The sequence below is a fragment of the Hippoglossus hippoglossus genome, chromosome 5, assembly GCF_009819705.1.
Source record: "Hippoglossus hippoglossus isolate fHipHip1 chromosome 5, fHipHip1.pri, whole genome shotgun sequence".
Taxonomy (NCBI): Eukaryota; Metazoa; Chordata; class Actinopteri; order Pleuronectiformes; family Pleuronectidae; genus Hippoglossus; species Hippoglossus hippoglossus.
In genome coordinates, this window is record NC_047155.1 from 18166942 (window position 1) to 18190217 (window position 23276).

At 40.3% G+C, this 23276-nt stretch overlaps 2 protein-coding genes and 2 non-coding genes across 5 annotated transcripts; 1 reads left to right on the forward strand and 3 right to left on the reverse strand.

Annotated features, from left to right (window-relative positions):
* Positions 1-951: 951 nt before the first annotated feature.
* On the reverse strand, positions 952-5840 carry gnl3 (guanine nucleotide binding protein-like 3 (nucleolar)). Its single transcript, XM_034585950.1, has 15 exons — positions 5729-5840; positions 5495-5553; positions 5204-5344; positions 4998-5114; positions 4846-4917; positions 4617-4752; positions 4366-4469; positions 3704-3854; positions 3385-3472; positions 3090-3267; positions 2838-2980; positions 2489-2625; positions 1745-1884; positions 1458-1527; positions 952-1373 (listed from the first exon to the last, which is right to left on the reverse strand). The coding sequence occupies exons 1-15, from the start codon at positions 5739-5741 to the stop codon at positions 1291-1293; spliced, it is 1632 nt and encodes a 543-aa protein (XP_034441841.1). The 5' UTR covers positions 5742-5840; the 3' UTR covers positions 952-1290.
* Positions 2706-2780, reverse strand: LOC117762322. Its single transcript, XR_004614010.1, has one exon. It is a non-coding gene; the product is annotated as a small nucleolar RNA SNORD19 (small nucleolar RNA).
* On the reverse strand, positions 3931-4060 carry LOC117762326. The gene has a single exon (XR_004614013.1). It is a non-coding gene; the product is annotated as a small nucleolar RNA SNORA47 (small nucleolar RNA).
* A 1654-nt stretch (positions 5841-7494) lies between the features above and the next one.
* LOC117761868 (zinc finger protein with KRAB and SCAN domains 1-like) lies at positions 7495-11827 on the forward strand. 2 transcript variants are annotated; one of them, XM_034586166.1, is made up of 2 exons: positions 7495-7820; positions 9337-11827. In XM_034586166.1, exons 1-2 carry the CDS (start codon positions 7640-7642, stop codon positions 10254-10256), a joined length of 1101 nt encoding a protein of 366 aa, XP_034442057.1. In that variant the 5' UTR covers positions 7495-7639; the 3' UTR covers positions 10257-11827. The 2 variants fall into 2 exon arrangements, with proteins under 2 accessions (XP_034442057.1, XP_034442058.1); XM_034586167.1 differs by lacking the exon at positions 7495-7820 and adding an exon at positions 7855-8717.
* Positions 11828-23276: the final 11449 nt, after the last annotated feature.

Sequence of the window (23276 nt, forward strand, 5' to 3'; positions counted from 1 at the left end):
CATAATATTCCTATGCTTGATCAATTATCAGGATTTTTTTTTATATATGCTGAAAAGCATTTACCTTGCTGGTGTAAATACTTTTGTAAAGTGCGGAAAATAAAACATACATTTTTAAGCACTTTCTGTCTTGTGATTTTCATTCCCAAGCACCTGTTTTAAACCAGTGTATTTCAAAATTACGTGTGGGCCAGCTTCCTATAAAAGCACCTTGAAGTGAGATGATATATCCCCCCCACAGCACCTGCAAAACCCAGAGCAGATCCTTTGGTGCCAATGTTTGGTCAGTTACCTGCATGTGGTTGTGACCAACTCCTGACTGAGGTGGGAGTGTGGAGGATGGTGATCGGTTCAGACAGGAAATAAATATTTTGGAAAAATAGAGGGGGAAGATTTTTTAAAAAGCCACTAAAGTTGATATTAATTTGCCTCTGATCAGTTTTGTTTTGTGTATTGAGTAGTATTGTGTTTGAGTAGTGAGTGATCCTGTAATTCAGGGCCACAGATCGAATCCCTTCATATCCACATCCATGAACACGCCATGTGGCATCTTTTTATGAAAAGTTCTGATTTGAGTACCTGCTCTCAATAGGCACAAGTCAAACCTAATGTCACAAATAAAAACATTTATTAATGAAACCCAAAATTGGAACATGGCAGTTTCACTTATTGACTTGAAATTATGAAGTTCTACAAACAAAACAAGATATCCTTTGGCTCAGAAGGTGGAGGGGCGTCCTCTGAACAGTGTCGGTGGTTCAGCACATCCAGTCTGTATACTGAAGTGCCCTTGGGCAAAACACTGATCCTTATGTTCCCCACAGATGTCCCTGTATGAATGCTGTGTAATGAGATGCGCTGTATGAAAGTGTAAATGTGACTTGCACTGTAAAGCACTCTGGTTAATTGAATAGAAATATTAGCAAAAAAAAGACTATTAAAACTGTTTCGGGGGAAAAAGGGCTTTATAGAGGATTTATTACATTTATAGTAAGTCAGCTATTTACACGATTCTGTATTGACAAGATACTGCTAATTACCCCATGACATTTTAAAAGGAGAAGTCAGTGATTAATACATAGGCACCAATCATTTCATCTCCTGGACAGCAGATAAACCCCAGACAAACAATTCAATGCTATCAAATGAAAACTGTTGTCTAGAATAAAGGTCAGTTCTCGTATGGTAAACTTCCACTGTCCTCCAGGTTTCAGCAGTTGGGGGAGGCCACGAGTCCAGGTCTACATCCTCAGACCATGAGTTATCTTAGAAGCAGTGAAAAGGTGAAGCTCATTTATAGTCCATGTTGAAGTCATAGGCGTCATTTACTGAAGCTTTGATGTCGATGGGAAACCGCACTTTGAGGGGGTTTTCTGCAAAGAGAGGGCAATAAGTAAAAACATGAACAACTGTGTGCAGGGTTTAGTAAAAAACTTTTTTTAAAAAACTGAATTTACTTATGAGTGACGTCGCCGGTGGTTTCTCCAACCCTTCTGTTTTATTTGGCTCCTCAGGCGTTTGTTCAGGCTAAAAGAGAAGATGTCTCAATTTAAATACCAACAATCCCCAAGATACACAGAATTGGAAAAAGAAAAGTCCAGCCAGCAGGATCAGAGTTGGATTAGAAGTCTTCACAAACAAATCAGACTTGCGTATTTGTCCTCATTTCCATGCTTGACCAGGCTTATAGCCTTTATTATGAAGAGTTCTCCAAAACAAACACTAATATGACATCTATAGTTACCTCATCATTCTGCATTGCTTCGCTCTCTGTGGTTGTAGCATGAGGTTTTACCTCGCTGACTTCACTGATGCTCAGCAGACCTGCAGTCGGCCCTTTAGTCGTGAAGCCTATACTGCTGGCCTGGTTTGGACATTTCACACCTGCAAGAGAAAAAAATATTTTCAGTTTCATTCACATTAGTGACTAAATTATTTTAAACACTGCACTGACAAGTCTTGAGTCATAAAGCTCAGTGGTGGCCCCTAGAGGTCATATTACTCTTTACAACAATGTTTGGAATTCTGAATTGTGGGTTGTCATCATTTTGGACCACTATCATTAAAATATTTATATTTACACGTGTCTTATTCTCAAAGAGGGACAAATATCTTAAATCACAGCCAATACACTTTTCTTTTTCTCCAGAGTACTAGCTAATTCTGTTTAGGTGCTGCACCAAAGTCTTATAATGGAAGTAAAACCTGCATCAGTGATGCTGTACAAAACAAAGAGGCTTATAAGAGGCTATAAAGTTCTCCTACAGTGTCTAAAGAACCTCACACTTGTTTAAGTGTATTAGTCAATTTAGTTACTTAATATGACAAGATGAAATGTGCCTTAAAGGAAAGAGCAGTAGTTTGTGATCAACACCACAACCTGCAGCATAAAGATCATTCATCCATCATCTCTACTTCCAAACCTCTGACAGCCTAAATAAAACTGGAACCAATATCGGTTTGAATAATTAAAATCACATGTCCGCACCGTGCAGACACTCTTTGTTTCCCGTTTCCAGTTTGGTCAGGTCCCAGCCGTTCTTCATCTCAGCGACCACAGCGTCAGACAGGTACGCAGGGAGGCTCTTGCACTCTGTTGCCTTACAGTGGTAACTCATCTTCGCTCTGAGGAACAACAAACGTTTTACAATTACATGTAGCTCTCCAGACTCGTATTATGTTTATGTATTATTATTTTTCAAGAGCACCGTGTTTGGATCAGAGTTGGATTAGAAGTCTTCATAATGAAATCTAGAATTGCGTTTTTGTCCTCATTTCCACATTGATGCACTGCAGAGCCAAACTTTCTATATCTATTTAGGTCAAAACAAACTCACCCTGTCCAATCAGCAAGGAAAGCCGCAGCTGCTTGTTCTGTGTTAGCGACTCCACCCTTCTGCAGATAACCACGCCTTTTGGCAAACATGGTCAAGAACTCCAGAGAGTTTCTGAAGTCTGGCAGAGTGTACTGAAGCATGATCTGTGAGAGCATAGACAATAGATTACTTTAAATACCATTATCATTGGAATTTTGAACAGAACAACCAGAACTTATGCAAAACATCTGTCGTGATGGAAACACTTCCTACCTGTGACTTGTCACACTGTTTGAGCAGAGTCCTGACGGCCTCCAACACAGTCTCCTGGCCCTCCTCCACCTGCAGGCTCCTCAGCGCCATAGAAGCTGCTGGGTTGGATGGCGATGCCACGACTCCGGGGCTGTCTATTAGCTTCACATTCTTTGTGATGTGCACCTCCTGCATGGATCTGCAGAGTTGGAGTTAACATGCGATTATGTGAATATTTAGCTGTAAAAGGATTATGTGTGAAACAGGAAATGCTAAATTTGCGATTAGAGCTCGTCTTTTTATGCCCGTCACTCACTTTGTGATTCCCCTCTTGACTCCAGAGTTACAGGCCAGGATCCCCTTCATACTGTTGATCAGACTACTCTTCCCCACATTAGGAAAACCTGAGGGTAAAAAAAGAACAACATTCAGATATGTACTTTGAACAGAGTCAAAGAAACCAGAAAGAATAGTTTGACTGTCTCAGAGGTGCATTAGACAGAAAAGGAGTCAGTGTTCTCATATATAATATCATTGACAATCTAAATCCACAGGTGATAGAAGTTAATGTCAAAGAAAGTCACTTTGTCAAAAGGAGGAAAATGTAGTTTTAGACTCTGGAAAATTGTGCTTACCGACTACACCCACTTTGAGTGAAACTTCATCCTTTGTGTTAGTAGCGTAAGTTGAGAGCAGCTCAGCGAGGCTGCTGCTTCCATAACAGGCTGCTGCTCTGGATCTGTCCAGGACTTCGTTTGAGGCCACAATCCTGCTCTTCTTGGCTTGCTTATGAAGACAGAACCAGATGACAGATTAGTGGAAGTACCTTTGACAAATAAACACTGGATTTATGAAAAAATATTTTTTGTTCACAAACACACATGTCAGCTTTGTTTGGACAAAACTGGTAAATGTGGTTTGTAAATTACTCTTGGAGGCTATAACCAGTTATAGCAGCACAGCAGAAGCTGCTCAACCTTCTCAGTCCTCCTTATTTAACTGACAGCATTCATTACATCCATTATTTATGAGTTATCAAGCAAATTTACATCTCACTCATTTGCAAAAAATAATTAATAAATAATTTGAACTCTGACTTTAGGATATATATATATATATATATATATATTAGAAAATATGGATGGGGGATGAACATGTATTGATTAAATAAGAATTTAGGAGACTTTTGCTAAAATCTTCTCATGAAATGGTTTGTGAATGCATTCAGACCTGAGCAACCAATTCAGTAAAGCATTTCACATATTTTGATAACATATTTGTAAAGTGAACCTCCTACCACTGTTTTGTCCTGAATCTGTGTTGATGCTTTAAACAACACAACTGGAAACTCCTTTTGTAAACACTGTATCCACCTCTCCACATTCTCCTTTGGTACCAGGTCTACAATACAGAAAACCCAACAAGAAATACACGAGTTAAAAGTACAGTCCATCTAGTTTCAATAAAGATTCACAACAGGCCACAAGCCTGCTAATCAAGTGTGTATTTAACTATAACTTGACATGGCACCATCTTATGTCCATTTACCTATTTTGTTTAAAAGCAGGAGTAGTTTCTTGTTGCCGTTCCTCTGCAGCACCGCCTCCTCCAGCTGGGGACACCTGCACCCCAGAGGATCACGGGCATCAAGGACTTGAATCACTACATCAGATGCATCAATCACCTGAAGAGATGGAGGTCAGATTAAGCAATGATAGACGAGTTCCTACAGAGACCTCGAGCAGTAAAATCACTGACCAGGACTTGGAGGTCTTACCTTATTTAATTCACTACAAAGGAACTGTTTTGAATTCCTGTCTGGGCCGGCCTGTAAATTCTTCCCATTCTCCTGTGTAAACAAAATAACCAATTTAAGTTGGTCAACATTAAAATATGGTTTAACAGATGTCTGCGGCCTTGTCCTTTTACCTTCCGAGCCTTCTTGGCGTTGGGTTCAGTTTCTTTAATTGCAGACTTTTCCTTCTTCTTCCTCTTGGCTCGCTCCTCTATTACTGTTTGTCTCTTTTTCTCCTTGTCTTCTTCAATCTATAAGATATAAAATCATTCTTAAAAAGGGAACATTTGGAATGCGACACTGATCTTGTCGTGTGAAACCACTTTATGGTTGTACCAACCTGTAGTCTCCGCTGCTCTGCCTCCCTGAGCACCTCCTCTTTGAAGGGAGCACTGCTGGGCACGCCTGGGTCCTTCTTCACTCGTTTGCTCACTCCTTTCTTCTTCGCCTCTTTTCTGAGCTTCTTGAGGTGCTCGCGGACCTAAATGTAAAAAAAAAAAAGGCATGTTACTTGTGCGCATTACAATAAACTGCGAACAGAAACTAGAAGCAATAAAAACACGTTTCACGCAAAAATCCATCAAGTTGTAAACCTTTATGGAAAATTGATGATTTAAATATAATCACGTACCTTCTTCTGTATTTTGTAACGTTTGGAACATGAGATACGTTTGCTCGCTTTCTTTAACTCTGGAGACACAACGAGAAAACACACGGTAAATCAAAAGCTGGCTAAATCCGACCAAACAGAGCAGTTAGCACTTAGGTTATAATATAGATTGATAAAGCGAACAATACATCCTCAATATTTATTATCAAAACGTTTAAATAGCAATGTAAGGCCTATTTTAGCGTGCTCACTTACTTGGGCGCTTCATGGTGCTGCTGAGGAACTGCCAATGTGACTGAAACGCTCTTGCACGTGGAGGGGCGCACTATTGTGACGTATTGTCACTTCCGCTTCTGCAGGCGTGCTGCTGATGCTGCGCCACCTGCTGGACCGGAGTGTTTAATGTAACTCTGGATGGTGATGGTGCTGGTATGGCTGTTATTCTATTTATATATAATGACAGTAAAAAAACAACAACAAAAACCCTGCATAATATTTTTAATTAACTTGACATTAAATCAAGTCATCCAAGTTTAACTGGTGGTGAAAACACACATTGTGAGTTGAACTTTCGTTTAAAAATAAGTCTAAGGCATCTTTGACTGACTTGTATAGAATTATGTAAATATTACAATATATAGCCTTAGAAATATCATTTTACACTTTAATATACATAATCTGTAAGTATCTGCTATTGTATAGATACATATATTCATAAAATGAAAATCGGAATGATTTTAGCTGATCAAATTTCCTATATGATGCTTTTATATTGTTATTATTTTATATTGATGACTCAACACCAAACTGGAGATGAAACTGTCATCGAGGACCAAATCTCTCTTGAACTCTTGTACTGGGATGTTACCACAAGTTCAGGAGATCAGTTTTGTACTGCAGTTGTTGCTTCTCCACACCCCCCCAGCCACCCCCTGTTTGAACTGCTGCCATCTGGACATTGACATCCACCACCAAGAGACAAAATATCCTAGAGCTGTGACCTCCATCACAGCAAAGACTGGTGAACACCCCTCCAGAGACTGAGGAGTAGCCATAACAAACACAGCTCAAGGACTGTTACTAACACGCATGCACAACAACCCACACACACTTCACCCTCAGGGACTGCAACTGCAAAATTGTCAATATGATCTTTGAATCTTGAATCTTCTTAATTTAATTAAGATCCCCCCTACTTTTTTTTATTTAATGTGTTTTCTATCAAATATGTTTGTTTTGCATCAAACACCAAAGCAAATTCATCGTATGTTGAAAACCTGAAAACCTTTTTCTGATTTCAGGACATATAAGATAAAATATGTTACCACTTCATGACTTTATGACTGCAACGTTTAGCATGTGTGTCAGTGTGAGAGCAGCAGGTCTCATGTTATACATATTATATATAATACTGCATTATATAATGGTAGCTATGTGTTATCTGTATATAATATTACACTATATTCTGTCATCTATGTGTGAGCTATATATAATATTACACTATATTCTGTCATCTATGTGGGATCTATATATAAAACTACACTATATTCTGTCAGTTATGTGTGATCTATATATAATATTATACCATTTTCTGAGAGCTATGTGTGATCTATAAATAAAACTACACTATATTCTGACAGCTATGTGTGATCTATAAATAAAACTACACTATATTCTGACAGCTATGTCTGATCTATATAATATTACACTATTTTCTGAGAGCTATGTGTGATCTATATATAATATTACACTATATTCTGAGAGCTATGTCTGATCTATATAATATTACACTATATTCTGACAGTTATGTGTGATCTATATATAATATTACACTATATTCTCTCAGCTATGTGTGATCTATATATAATATAACACTATATTCTGACAGCTGTGTGATCTATATATAATGTTACACTATATTATGTCAGCTATGTGTGATCTATATATTAGGGTTATATATATATATATATTAGATTGTCTGACCTTTCCACATTAACCGAAGTGAACATCGAGGGAGGGAGGATGGACGGATGGAGGAGGGAGGGGGGGTGTAAGTCAAGAACGAAGAAGAAGAAGAAGAGAAAAGTCCGGGTCACGTGACTGGGTCGAGCATCTTTTTTTTGGTCCATCTTGGATACCAGCAGGAGCCCGGTGCATCCCAAGAAAATGACCAAGCTGCAGTTTTTGAACGTCTTCCTGACTGAGCGCCTCATGCTAGCTGCGCAGGAGATCTACAAGTCAGTGGAGGACACGATCCTGGAGTACCAGGAGGAGATAGCGATCCGGGAGCGGGAGAACGACCATCTGAGGCGCAGGCTGCGGGACGCTGGGATTGAAATATGGCCAGGTTAGCCCCGCTCGAAGCTAGAGGTGCTGGCTCGTGCTCAGCCAGAGTCTGTGAGGTGGTGGAACTCGAGTGGCTGCGCACGGGGCACACGCAACCACAAATAGTCCCACACATACCGTCGGCCCACTCCCCAAAAAAGAGTTCACTTTAGCCGCTAGCGAGCTAGTTAGCCGCTGTTGTTGTGGTGCGGCTAGCGCGTTAGCAACCTTTGTTCGTTAGCCTGTGAGCTAGGTTAGCCCACTCGCTAACAACCAGAGTTAGCAGCCAGCTTCACCTGACTTTCCTCGTGTGCGTGGACGGAGTGGTTGTTTCCACATCGCAGTTAGTTTGACAGTGGCGCGTGCTGGTGATCACTGAGCAGCGTGGAGGCGCCATCTCCTTGTGTTTGTCGTTTACTCTCAGTTGAAAACACCCCCCCACGTCCGAAGCTGCTGCCAAAGAGTGGCACAGGCTGCCATTAGTTGTTGTGATTGTAAACAATACTTTTCCCTCTTAACTTAGCTGTGTCAAAATCAAAGTGTTGTAAGTTCATGTAATGCGACACTTAAGGGTCCAAGCGGGTGGATATTTGATGTAGACATGACATTCAGTACTGTTGACTATCAAATAGTTGCTGAGGGTTTCTCCAACTGTTTACAGAGGGACAGTAGCGTTTAGAAATTGCCACACGTCTATGAAATGTGCCTTTTACGCACAGTGGGTGTGATGAGTGTGATGAGTGTATCTCTGCTTTTCAGTTTCCTGGTGACAGCACGTGAGAGTTTAGACATGTTGTGTTTCACCACAGCTGTGATTCTTCTATTATGTTCTGATAGTGAGTCCAGTGCTTTGCTCCATTGATAAAGAGGGGTTTTACAGAAGGATGCTTCATAGGACTGGGCGATAAGGTGATATAAGGTTATTATGATGAATTTTTTTTGTCCAAATATCCATAATTATCATGATACTTGTTACGTTATTATTTCTTTTAAGTTTAAAGAGAGATTTTTGCTCCTGAGTGAAGGTTGTGGTTTTAAACTCAGTAAAAACATTTTACTCATCTGAGGTAGAAAATGTAAACCAATTATGAGTTGTACCGCCATTACAGTATATCAAGCATTACAACAATGCATACTGAGCTTTGGGTACAGTATACATTGCTATCTGCTTTTGTTGAAAATTATATTGCTATTGTTAAATACCCAGCCCTAATACTGCACTTGCTTTGGAGGCTTTACTTTAGATTTACAGTTTCTTAACTTGTGCCTAACTACGAATAAGTTGACGTCAAAGTCCATTTTGATAAGTAAATAGTCCTGTTTTTTCAAACCATGACATTCTGTGAAGTGCAAGGGGCTTGTGGCATATGTAGATCAAGTAGAGTTGAGTGGACACATTTTTGTTGGTAAAAATTTGGAGGGGTGCTGGATCAGTTAAATATCACAGAAGTTTGAACAGAGAGGATCAGAACACCTAAAAGCTTCAAACACCCCAATGATACTGTAGAGTTAACATTTTCCTTCTGTTGTTTTCTAAGATCGTCCATCCATGGCGCTGCTGGAGGAAGAGGATGGTGAGCATCCACGACGCGAGTGGAGTCCCAGCATGGGGCACGAGGAGCGTATTCCAATTCAGATCAAGGATAAAAGAGATCTCCGGGCGAACCCAGGAGAGGAGCAGCTTCGGGGGCACGGCTCTTGCAGCACACCGGAGAACATGTTCACTCCTCCACGTGTTGGAAATGAATATCCCCAGGAAGGCCCCCACACATCCAACCTCCCTCAGAGTCAGGGTGTGGAGAACAGAGAGCGGGATCCCGGCTCCCGGGGCCCCTCCAGGCATGTGAAGGCGGAGAGCGGAGGAGGCCACAGAGGCTCGACTTCCTCCAACAGCGGTGCCCAGCCTCTGGCACCGGTCAACCCAAACTGCTCAAATGAGAACAACATTGATATTATTGGCGTGGACAATGGAGGACAGATGGTTGGTGCTAAGGGAGCTGGAACTGGAGCTAGCAGAGCACCGGCCTCTCACATGCGCAACCAAGCAGCCAATGCTGTGGAATGCCCCAATCAGAAATCCCCACTACAAGCACACATGTCATCTTTCTGCTGCAAGGTTTGCGGTGAGGCATTTAGTCACGTTGGCCACTTGCACGTGCACGTACAAGTGCACACACGGGAAAAACCATACCGCTGTGGTGTATGTGGGAAATGCTGCAGCTCGTCTGGTCGACTCCAGGAGCACCAGCGGAGCCACACAGGAGAAAAACCATTCCGGTGCCAGATCTGTGGGAAGGGCTTCACGCAGATGGCTCACCTGAAGGTCCACATGAGGATCCATACCGGGGAGAAGCCATACAGCTGCCCCGTGTGCGGCAAGTGCTTCAGCCGCTCTGACAAAATCAAAAGGCATCTCCAGACCCATAGCCGCGAGGGAACATATTTCTCAGGGCAATGATGCAAGTGTGTTATTGGAAAAACCCAGTTTGTGAATCATATTGATGTGGGAAACTTTTCTACAAAAAAGCTAAAATCTCTGCCACCGAAGCTTTTTTTTTTTCTTCCTTGTGTCCAAGAACTAGGGATTCTGCAACTCTTGGAGAAAGATTGTTTTTTTAATCTATCCTAATACTTCTCCACGCCATAGTTCCTCAGTAGACTTTGTATTAGCCAGTTTAGTACGCCATTTACTTAATTTTGTACGTGTCTCAGAGTATTAAATCTCCAAGACACATTTCAAGTTATTAGCTAGCCTTTTGAATAACCTAGCCTTTCCTTAGTCTTCTAATTAGCATGATGAAGTCTTCCACACATGCCTTGAAACTGAGATGCATTAAGAAATGCAACAATGTCCAGCACAGTTATCAACCAGTCACTTCATCGCTACAAAGTTTCAAATCTGCAGACTAGACATTTACCGCATAAACATTATTTTAGGACCTAAAATTAAGAGTTAAGGTTTATATGAGAAATCATCTCCAGTTTCTAACTTAACTAGAGGATTGGCAGGTAAAGCCTGTGTGTTATCTGGATTAGTCTAACACTGCCAATAGGAGGTTGTTTTTAATGTAGCAATTTTAACAAACAAAAAAGATCGTGAAACGCCCCCCCCTTAGACTTTGGACTTGTTTACAAGGAGTCTGATCTCGCACTTGTCTCCGTCGTTACGTTTGTTTCTTTTTCTTCTCGGTGCTGTGACATTGTTGCAGAGCTGAACACTGCCATCTCACATCGTCAGTGCTTCATGTTGTCCACTGAAACGAGGACAAATCTCTTGTGAGACTGCTCCACTATTTTGTGAAATAATGTGACATTTTGTAAAATACCACTAGTGTCAGTCTACCAAACACTTAGGAATATTGTGGTGTCTTTTTTTAATTTTTGAAATGACATGAACTACGGCATCTATCCGAGACGATGCAGACATTCACTCTACAGTAGGGCCATACAGTATTAGCTGAACATATCTGTTGTTTTTCAGGGGTCTCAGATTTGTCCTCCGCTGTGGTTGATTTGATGATGGAATTGGGTACTTCCTCTGCCCATCACGGATTGACCCCCCCCCCCCCCCCCCCCCCCCGACCCCCCCAAACAGTAGACCCTACAGTTACCATTTCTCCTCTCAGGACTAAAGCTGCATTCATGACACAAGGGCATTCCAAATATACTAACCTCTGACTAAATACTGCTATCACACAAGTCAGAAACTCAGGGTTTGGGAGTTTGTTTCCCATTGAATTAGTCCCTGCTTATAATAAAGATGAGCAAAACAAAATGAAACCTTCAGACTGTGTCAGATCTCAGTCGTTGCTCAGGATGCCAAATCCTGGCCAAGTTCTCCATCCGTGTGTGATGAATGCAGCATGAGACGACTACAGCATGTCCTCACAGCTGACCAGCAACCCTTCACGTCTTCTCTCGGACACCAGTTCTTCCCCATGCACACACACTCACACACTCCACTCGACAGTGTTGTATCATTGCATATTAAATGTTATTTTTTAATAAAGTAGTCATTGAGTATCAATTCTTATTGCCTTGTATTGTGTGTGTGTGTGAACAAAGCCAACTTTAAAAGTCTACTATGAACTGGATCTGATGAAACTTGAGTGCGATCTGCAGTTATAGACAGTAGAGATTTACTTTTTTCCCCCCATTATCTATTCATCAGAAAGTTTGTTAGAGATTAATACAAATAGAGTATTAAAGTGTATTGCATTTACTTGATTAAAGTGTTTTCTGTTTTTCGGAGAAAGTTTTCATGAGAAAGATTAACGATAATGATAATTGAATCTGATTCAAAATCCCAAGAGCAGCTCTTATTTAGCTGACTCAGAGCACTGAAGAAAACATGACCCGCCTGTGTACTTGTGTAATATAGATGGTATTTAAATTTTTTGGGCTCATCACAGGAGCCTCAGGATTATAGGATTTGTCAGACAAGGATTTTGGGCTATATCGTTAATTAAGAAAAACATCTGAATTTTTTACTGAAGGGAATTCAATACACTTCTGTTTTTCTTTCTTATAAGCAACAGATCTTTTTCATATACGACCTGATTGATATTATGGGGAAAAGAAAACTTGAAATGTTACAGTGGTATGCAACATGGGTGTAAACATAATTGTGCATGTCTCTTGTCACACTGTCATGGTTTACTGGGACTACTGTTCATGTTTTCAATTCCTGACAAGTTGCACAATTTTCTCAATTACTGCAATTGAGTCCCACTGCTTCCTCAAAAATCCCACAAATATTCAATCTACAGTCAAGTCCTCAAACACATCATGTGCTTAAAGCTTGGAGGTATTTTTACAACCAAAATTATTGGTGCATTGCCAGAGTCCACTCTGTGTTGCTCTGTAGTAACATATATACAACACTTGGTGGGGTTCTTTCCACATAAATAAGTTTAATGAGTTGTTGCCTGTCAACAAGCGAGTACAAATGAAGGGAGGTGTGATATAAAACTTAACATTCTGATGCCTCAAAACTAAAATTGAATTCCATCTGGAGATTTTTTAATCCGTGTAACTGCTATAAGGTGAATGGCTATACATTTAAACCTCAACAAAAAGCAGAGATATTGTTGGTAAATAAAATAACTAAAAACGCTACTTTGCATCAACGCATTATTTCCATATTTGGTTGTAAGCTGGCTACATCAGGAAGAGTCGGACCGTCTGAAAACCTAAAAAAAAATAGTTTAGAACGGCTGCGATATGTTTCCAATGACATGTTTCCGTCTGCCTCTCGAGATGTGAAGGACTACTCAGTCATTCCTGTGAACCTTATCACAATCATAAAAGTTTATTCCGTTTTAGTGTTGACAATAAAGTTACATCTGCCAGCAGCCATGAATAATGAGAACAAAGTTGTCAAATCAATTGGCCCTTCTGTCACTGGGATTTGCAGTGACGTGTCAGGATATGGTGGATGCACAGGTGTAATGAAGCCAGGAGACTGCGGGAGACGTGCAGCGGATATATTTCGAATATTTTGTTTTCTCTATTCAAATAAACAGATGTTATTGTGGTAACCTTCCACTTTTATGCAGATCATTTCAGTTGCTGATAGACGACCCAGTGAAAGACTCTGCTCTCCCAGGGTGATCATTAGCCTGCTGTGCAATCAGCCGCCACAGTCGGTTGTTTGAGCATCAGTGTTGATTGTTCTGTCTTGACACCTTTTATTTTCCTAATAAAAGAAATGTCACTTATTATATGACTTTTACCTCACAGTAAAGAAAATGGCCCTGTGTCTGTCGTCTTTTGAAAAGCCCCCCCCCAAAAAAATCATACTCCTTTCAAAATTGTATCCTTTAAATTTGACTCAGCTGTGATACAGTGTTAAGCACTGTCGCCTCACAGCAAGAAGGTTTTGCGGTTTGAATCCCAGCTTGCCCAGAGTCTTTCTGTGTGGAGTTTGCATGTTCTCCTTGTGTCTGTGTGGGTTTTCTCTGGGTACTCCGGCTTCCTCCCACCATCCAAAGACATGCAGACCGGGGTTGGATTAATTCAACACTCTAAATTGAAACTACGTGTGAATAAATACATCTAAATATTGGTCCTGCACCTTTCCTGGGTGTTTACTCCCTCATGCCCCGCTGGGATTGGCTCCAGCCTGCTACCCTCAAAGGATTAGCTGTATAGATAAGAGAATGGATGTATATTTAACTCTGGATAATTTGAGGTTGATTTGCATGTGGAGATAAGTAAATGTGAGGGCGTTATAGATTCACTTTTACCTGCCATTGACATATCAGTACCAGTATCATTGTGAGTCTCACTGAGGACAGTTTTCATCCGGGCTGCTGCTTGATGGAAAGTGCTTCCAATATAAACTGATTACAACAATTTCATTTGGCTTTTCCACATCACCAGTCCCTGCAGTCTGATAATGTTTTATGTGATTTGGTATTTCAAAAAGCCGTTATGTCTCAAATTCTATTTGTTGCTTTGCCCAGACTTTAACGAGGAAATTAATAATAAAAATCAACATTCAATGGAGAACAGCACCAGAAATAACAAGAAATAAAATGTTACTGCCCTGCAGCTACTGTGGTTCTCTACTACAGCTGCATTGCATTCCGTAAAAAAGGGCCAGTTTAGACTGACAAGGACATTTATTCCAAAGCGACTCTAAGAACACACAGTGGTTTCATAATGTGCCATGGATGAGACATTTTGATCGATCATCATGTTCTTAATATCTAACAATAGCAGAGAGCATCTATATTTCATGAGCGAGGGAGGTTTTCAGTGTCTGACAGCTGCGGGTTGATTAAGTGAACAAGGAGATAAGATTTGGAGATCGGTCTCTGGTTTTAGCATTCAGAAAAGATGGCAGCTCATAAACCAGGAGTCTGGCACAAATATTAAGTTTCATAAATTTGCTAAGGGGCAGTGGTGCGTGGTGACCTTTACACAAGACAAGCTGCGAATTCAATTAATTTTTTTAATCATATATCAGTTCGGTGGCAACTGTTACTTAGACTGAAATGAAGCTGGCTCTCAAAATCCCCCCTCCACCACATATTGACAGACACCCCAATTTTACTAATTAAACATGTTCAGGGACAAATACATATCTTGACATGTGGATTGATGATGAGTTATTTCCTTGTGAAAATAAAAATCGATCCTGTGGTACATATGGGAAGACCTGATGTCTCTGTAGATGCTTTCATTACCCAGCTATCTCTGGGAGGATGCATACACACATTCACCAGTCAGCTGAAATAATAATGATTCCTTTTTTCATATCCTGCAGCTTTTGGCTGAACACTCCTTCACACATCGATCTGTTCTTCACATCTGTATGATCCCAGTTTTAACTGAAGATACAACACTTCTTCGGGAGGACTGCAGTTAATGTGAGATGGAGCTGAAGTGATTTGAAGGCCAGTGACAAAGATCCTCCATGAGTAATCCCTCCTCAGTAGACTCAGTGGTGCGCCGTCACGACAAGTAATGACTCGGCCGTTAAAGCTAAAAACAGACATCAATTAGAACGATATAAGTGGAAGCAATGTCTCTCCTCATATATAAGAAGACATTAAATGATATTGCATTCTTATAATTTACTGTTCTCTTGTGGCTGTAGGAGGCTTTTGTGTCCGGAAGCTAGGTTGGCTACCAGTCTATACTCCAGTGGTAGATTTAGATGTGGCGACTGTGCAGCCTCAGACTTTGATCAGGCTTTAGATATATTTTGTGTGTTTTTCTTGTTCGATGTGCAATAGTTACTTTGTAAATGTATTGATCTAAAAGTGTGGTATAGGTTATGTGCAATTTACTTTACTTTTTTATTTTTTATTTGCAATATATGTTATAGTTTTTATTTTATTGTTTGTTGGTTGGTTTGAAGTAAGTTTGCAGAAAAACAAGTGAAAGGATTTGGTTATTCACAGGACATTAAGTGAACACACAACAGTTACAAGAATACACATTCAAATGTTAAAGTATTGAAAAGTAAAAGTAAAAGTATATGTTTTCTTTTTTGGGCAAATGTAGGGAAATTATCACCCCCCCCTGTCCTTCACAGTAACACTGGGCACAGTCACACATGTCACACAGTCGCAAATGAGAAGCAAATATTGTGTGTCAAAGTTGACCAAAGATGACGCTCCACAGAAAGCCATGCTGCATTTTGCCACGCCACCTCGCTCACACAGAGATAAGGCGACAAAAATAGACTGTTTACGTGACTGATACAGTATCACTTTACATATTGTCTCAGTTGAACTGCAACTGAACACAGTGGAGATTTAAAATCTTGGTGGCAATGTTTCACTCATTGATTTTGAGCCAAGTCTCTTGCACTGTTAAAGACTCGGTTAAGAGTTGTCGCTTTACACTACTACGATTTGCCATGTGGACTAATTACTGTATATAATCTTTTGGAAAATCCATAATCCAGCATTACAGGAAATGAATTTGTCCATAATAGGATTAATGACCTAATTTGCAAATATCCCAGTACAGCACCCTCTTCACTTTTGTTTCTTCCTCTTATTGCCAGGTTCAGGAAAGAGGTGGGGGTAAGGTCTGTAGAAACTGAGACGATCAAAAGTCTCGCAGAGGTGAAAGAATGAAAGCGTAATGAAATAGTAATGAAATATGAAAGAAAAATGAAAAGTCAAAAAATATGGGTGCAGGAATTCAAGAATGCAGCAGCATGCATCTTCACCAGCACCTCCTGGATCCCATGTATCCCATGTATTGATGCATTTCAAACAAATACTTCAAATAATCATAACAAAATATTTTCTATGCACAGCCACAAAAGTTAAGATTGATTTCCAAATCTGAGTCTGGGCTTCATCTTTTCATTCTCCTCATCTTATCCACATTCATCTATACTCCTTTCCCCACATCTTACTGGTGATATCCTTCTCATTTACTCTCTCTCTTCCTCTCCACACCACCTCTCCTCTGTTTCTCCCACCCTCTCCCTTCCCCCGTCACTTCATCCTCCTCTCTAACTCTCTCTCTCTCTCTCTCGCAGTCTAGCCGTCTCTTTAGCCTGTCATCGCATTTCCCAGTGGTCTTTCTGAAATTGACGTTTGCCTGGACTAGACATTGGACATGTACTGTCTGAGAGCATACTTCTCCAGGATTACAAGCCCATTCATATTGCTGGTCCCTCTACCCAGGCTAGATATATGTGTCTTTCCACCCTCTGGCAGTGATCGCCTCTGAGTGGCAAAATAAATCACCCAGCTTCAGGGTTTTATGATGCTTTGACAGATGGCATATCAACAGGGAGTGATGAAAAATAAGCATTAGAACACATGTGGTTGGGGGGATGGCAGGCTCCAATTATAACCACACATAAAAAATGTTAAACACTCCTGAAGCGTGACAGTTTTTTGTTAAAAAAAGGAAAGAAGCTAAACATCTGTAAGACGCTTTGGTTATTTCATGTGTTAAACTTCATATTTCACATAGCAAACATACCAGGGAACCCTAGTGTAACTGACTGTTCAATAAACCCATACAAATGGACCCAGACTCAAGTGAAGCCCACCCGGAAGTGCCTGAAACCTGTTTACACTCAGACGACTAAGGGCACCACTGGTTCCAAAAAGAAGTATGGACGTCTATGGGAAAATTACTTCATCACTTGATTTAATGTCAGTGGAAATTTTCATACAGTTAATGGTCTCAATCTCTAGTTTTAAGTCCAGCGGGGGCGCTTCTCCAAAATCTAGGCTTCAAACCGGCAGTGGGTGACATCACGGCGGGCTGCCACCCCAGCTCTGAACAGCAGTTGTCTAATTGTAGCTCAAAAACAACAACATGGTAGTTCCATCAAATCTCGGGTTTCTCCATCTGCTGAAATGTTGAATTGCTTCTTATGATGCTCTACTTAGACTCGTTAAAGCTACGGTTGTTAATTCCAGAAAGGCTATAGCAAGAGCAGGCTACACTTAGAAAGAAAGCAGCTGATACTTCCCACCCCTCCCATCTGCCCTCTCGTCAAAACCTACACCTGCAAAAAAACCTATATAAACGGCTGAAGACTCCAGTCCTGTGCAGTGAGAGCACAGGCAGGGTGCGCGCGCAGGCATTCGGGTTGGTTAGAGACAGACAGGGACGCCAGTGAATCATTTCATTCACTCTGAATGAAATGATTGGTCGTAATAATTACAGTGCAGAGAATTTCAACAAATAAAACAAGAAGTGTTTCAGAAAGAACCAAGCCTACCCGGAGAGAGATATAAACACATGAATTGTGCCCATGGGATTATGTGAATTTCATCAAAACAGCTAATGTAACTTAATGAAGTAACTTTTCCGATGACAAAGGTCTATCTGGGGTTAATATAGACAGATACAGTAATTACAGTTATTTCATCTACTTTTGTGTTTACAGAGAAGGAGAGGGCAGAAGAGAGGGTATGGGCTAAGAAAAGGGGGCGAAAGCAAATGAGAGGGTGAGGGAGTCTTGGTTCACTGGGCACTGGGTTGTGTGGGCCTCATTAGACGTGAAGCTTCATAAAAGAGGATACTCACTAACAACCCTGGTGCTTTGACCCCAGTGGGGCGACGAGGTTCAGAGAGGACAGGCTTGAATAAATAGTTTTTTTTCTGATGATTGAATTACCCTCAAAATCAATAAGATTAAAAGAGCAACCCCGTAGACAAACTGGCCAGGCTACAGGAAAGGGTTTGAAGACTTTAGGACACATAATAGAAGGAAGAAATTTATTGCACACCCTCCAGCATCCTGCCAAGAGCCAGGTTCTTAAAACGCCGTAAGAGGTGAATTATGATGAGAAAAAAATACAGCTTTAATGGTTTAAAGCCAGTAAAAGATATCCACTCTCTACTTCAAGCCAATGCCATTACTTTTTCCAGCATCTTAAAACTTTAACATTGGAAATACAGGCTGTTGGAAACCTGACCTTTGAAATATGGGATCGTAAACTTAACAGTAAATTGTCCATTCCAAGATTCAGTCTTGTTAACCCTTGTGTGGTGTTGGGGTCTGTGGGACCCGTTTTCAATGTTTACTAAAATAAAAATGATGCCATTAATCATTTTTTCAACCTCAGACTCATTGGCCATGGCTCATTTTCCGTGAAGAACATAAGAAGGAACATATTTTCAATGACTGCACACAACACACCCTCCTGCACATTTATATTACAAATGTGGCTTTGGGTCGTCTGGAGCTGAGGTCAATAAAAGTGTGGAAATTGTAGGTTCACTCTGTCCTCCTCCTATCTGGGCCTGCTGTTAGTGTGTGAGTGAGTGTGTGTGTGTGTGCATGCGTGTGTGACTCTGGTCTGTCTGTACTTGCTATTCCCGCACATGGTTTCAACGTGGTTGCAACATTGCTACATTTCAACCACCCATACCAACTCTGCTCTCTCATTCCCGAACATTTTACCTTCCGTCTGACGGGAACCATTCTGTATTTTCTCACACACTATCTCAGCTGCAAATTGGGGCGGGATTAAACAAATAAATAGCTTTGCCTGTTTGGCCCCTTATCACAAGCAGCATGTTTTTCAGAGAGAGGTGTAACGAAATGGACCAAACCAGGTAGTAACAAAAAGAAACGCTGCGAAGATGTACAGGAAGACCAGTATACATGCATCAAGTGCAAGAAATACACATGCAACACACATATAGTAAAACTCTGCCCCTCATGTGTTGTATAGTCTGGCATGAACAGCCTATGTGTGTGGGGCTGATGTGATGTGCAGACTGACATGAGTGTGTTCAGTTCTAATTAAGTTTCAAGTAAATCAAGTAATAAATGAGTAATAATTCATTCAAAGTAATGAATATTATTATTATAGTTATTATTGATAATAATAATAATAATAATAATAATAATAATAAATACAGCTTGTTACGTCTTAATGACATTATTTCTAGTTGTGTGTAATTTTATACAAAATCAAGCTTGTTACATCTGATTGCCACCCTGCAAAATAAAGTAAACCCACGTTGTTATAGTGTGCACAGTGCACATAAGCTTCTCTGTCCACAGGGAACCTGTGACTCTGTTGGTGTTTTGACTCGAGATAAATGGATCAAAATATCCACGTTCACTCCAGATATGTGTGGAGGTCACTGTAACAGTGCAGTCTGGGGAGAGAGACACTGTTGTGTTCCAGCTCGGCTGTGTGCCGCATCACAATGAGCTTCAGCTCTCAGTCTGTCTGAGTCGATTGCTGAGCCAGATTAAAAGAAATGGAATGGAAAGGTCAAATAACGGTGTGCAGGAGAGAGGAAAAGGTACATTGGGAGTGATTGGGAACTCTGAGTAGAAGAAGAGAAGAGAATGAGAAGGAAGCAGTTAGTTTGTTTGCCCTCTATCTGACTTTTATTCATGTATTGATCGTTTCTCCTTCTACATGTTTTGGGGTTTTTATTCTTTTCTGAGAGATTAAAAATCGATAGATGACATGACAGCTCCCCTACAGTGAAGCTAAATCATCTTGATTGCCCCCACTGGCTGCAGTAAAGAGCATAAACCCTGCCTCCTCCATGTTGGTGGGTGGGATATACATTTTTTCCGTGACTCGAGATTAATCGATCGTGTGTATCAATGGGACATCGGGGATCAAGACATTTATGAATAGTGGGAGGAAATGGAGATGCGTCGTCCATCTTTATATAAAGAGTATGGATAAAAACAAGGCAAATAGCACACTGAGGAAGGAAGGAAGACAGTCTCTATTTTCTGTTTGCACTCATAAAGTCTGTGCTCACAAATGAATTTCTTTCTAAATCCTTTCTTAAAATTAATTGACCTGTCTCCTTTCTTGTCAACAATAATATTTGGATTAATATCCTCAATCAAATCTTGTTTGGGTTCACTCTTCCAACACACACCAGCTCTGTCAGGGTCTTAATATGTGGGGATGCTGCAGGAGACAGACACACGTACAGGACAGCAACTGTTTCAGTGAACAGCCATAACAAAGGCTCCAGACTATCCACTGACAGCAGAGATTTGTGTTGGGGTAGAGTCTGCCAGACGCTTGCAATTCACAATTAATCTCATAACAGAGTTACGAAACACGGTGATAAGTCAGCATATTGATAGTTTTGCACACCTATACTGTTTTCTCAGCATTAGGCAAAATTATTCTGTTTCTGTTTGGATTTCACGGAATAGTTAAACTTTTAGGAAAATGTCTGATTCAGCTGTAGAAACACATTTATCTTGGCCAAAGCAAAGCCACAAACCTTTGGTTTTGTCCAGAAATAAGAAAAACTCATTCAAAATAAATTTATAACATTGCAAATAACCAACTGGTGGACTTAACCTTACTGAACAGTTTGCTGTTAGATTCATTCCATATAGATAAGGAATAGAATGAAAAGGAAACTGCTCATACCTCTACCAAGGAGGTTATGTTTTCACCCCTCTCTGTTTGTTGGTTGGTTCAAATGTTTGTTTGTTTCTAAGTAAGATTACACAATAATAAGTTATTAAGCATTTCCACGAAAATAAAATGTGCTATGGGTAAGGGGAGGGCATACTAAAGTTTGATGTGGATCCAAATCAGGAGCAGATCCAATATTATTTTTTTCACTTTACACTCAACATTGTGTGATTTTTTACATTTTTATCATTTTACCAGAGAATAATTCATGGATCTTGATGAAAGAAATCTGGCACATTTAGGGGAATAAAATCTAAGTGTGTGAAATGTGGTGCAGCTTGATTGAATGAAAGGAGACTGGAAATTACAGACGCAAGACGAACAGAGGTGAGCCCTGCATGACGTCAGGACTTTGACTTGACTTGAGAGTGGTATTGATCTTCTCCTCTACCGTTTGTCAGTGAAGTGAACAAGCATATTTCCTGAAATGTCAGACTTGTCTTTTTAGATTCAGAAAATACACAGCCACACACACACACAAAGCCGGTATATCGGTTCTCCTTCTGATGACTCATTTTCAAATGTTTCAACAGTAGCTTAAAAGTCACTTTAATCTAACTTTTTTCATAATGCAACCCTTTCTCTGTGTTCCTCCCTAAATGAAAATGTCATGGAATCAAGATAAAAAGGAGAAGTCATAGGGAGTGAAGAAAAGACTGACCGCACTTTAACCAACTTGGAGACATGGAACAGAAGCGCAGTGACTCAAATGAGGTTTCCTGTCCAGAACGGATTTCTTCAGTTAATACAATTGCAACATTTAACTATTACTTACTTATAGGAAGTAAACGAAATATATAAATTCGAATAGATAAAAAACATGACTTAAATGTTGAAATAATAAACAAAATGACAAGAATATACAAGAAGAGAAATAATGTTTCCTGGTCGCGTTTGACCTCTTCTATATATCCATTGGTCAGAGAAAATTCACAATGGGGAGGATGTAATGAAATAAAAGTATTTTGTTATGATGATGACATTGTGGAAAAAAATCGATATGCTCCATTCCCGTCTGGACTGAAAGAAATAGATATTTATGGATGTGGCACTGAGACAATCATGTGAGGTTCTCCGTATGTCTTGGATCGTGCCACAAAAATAAAACCCGGCTCTCCTATGTTTCTACATTTCTTCCTTGAAACAACTACAATGTTGTGACGCTTTAAATGGTGCTGCAGCAAGGACAGCATTTTGTTCTTCTCTTTCGTAAATGATGCTCCAGTGTGTATACTGAAGGAGATAAGATAACGAGAAGTGAAACTCCTTCCCTTAGCATTCCGAGAAACAGCTCTTAAAACCTTCTGGGTCATTTTACTCAGTTCAGACTCTTCCTAATGAAAAAAACACACATTTCACCTGCATGTGAATGTGTATGACAACTTGATTTTTGACAACTTACTTTACTTCAAACACTGAATTTTACACAGAGGATTAATATTTGTGGTGTTTTTGTTGCTGAATGTGTGTTTTCCTTTTAAACAGTCTGATTGTCTGTGAAACAGAGGGTAGAGAAATTAATCAAAGCTCCAACCACTACACAGCTTGGATAAGAATAATCAAAGTTAATGATATGCATGTTTAACCAAGAGGGGAGTTCCTTCCTGTAACATGCTTTATAGGGGAATTCAAAGTTAAAGCATTTTTTTGGCGAGTGCCTGATTTATTTATATTCTGGCAGCCGTCTGTACATTCAGCTAAAAGATGGTATGCATTGAATGACCTTGTGAGGTGTGATTGAGTAGAGACATCACAGTGCAGAGCAGAATATCATCTGTGCCATCACCTGATTTGCATACATTTCTGATTAAAATGGAAGTCAGTGATACTGCCACAGAGAAACGGATATTTGTCTCTGATCGTGGGACACGGGGATGACGGATAGAGATAACACACGGAAGACCATAGAAGGGAAAAGAGGAGAGGCAGACGTTCATACACAGGAGGTTTGTCTGCAGGCAGGAAGCAGGCAAAAAAAACCCACATCCACATTGAGTAACAGTGACAATCTGGCAGAGAACAAAGGAAGTAATGGATCTATATAAGGTGTTTACTGGTGGGAA

Coding starts and splice junctions, on each gene's coding strand:
- gnl3 (XM_034585950.1), bottom strand. Junction 4,918..4,997: donor ACGCCAAGAAGGCTCGGAAG/GTAAAAGGACAA, acceptor TTGTTTACACAG/GAGAATGGGAAGAATTTACA. Junction 3,855..4,365: donor AGATTCAGGACAAAACAGTG/GTAGGAGGTTCA, acceptor TGTCTTCATAAG/CAAGCCAAGAAGAGCAGGAT.
- LOC117761868 (XM_034586166.1), top strand. CDS start 7,640: ATGACCAAGCTGCAGTTTTTGAACGTCTTCCTGACTGAGCGCCTCATG. Junction 7,821..9,336: donor TGGGATTGAAATATGGCCAG/GTTAGCCCCGCT, acceptor TTGTTTTCTAAG/ATCGTCCATCCATGGCGCTG.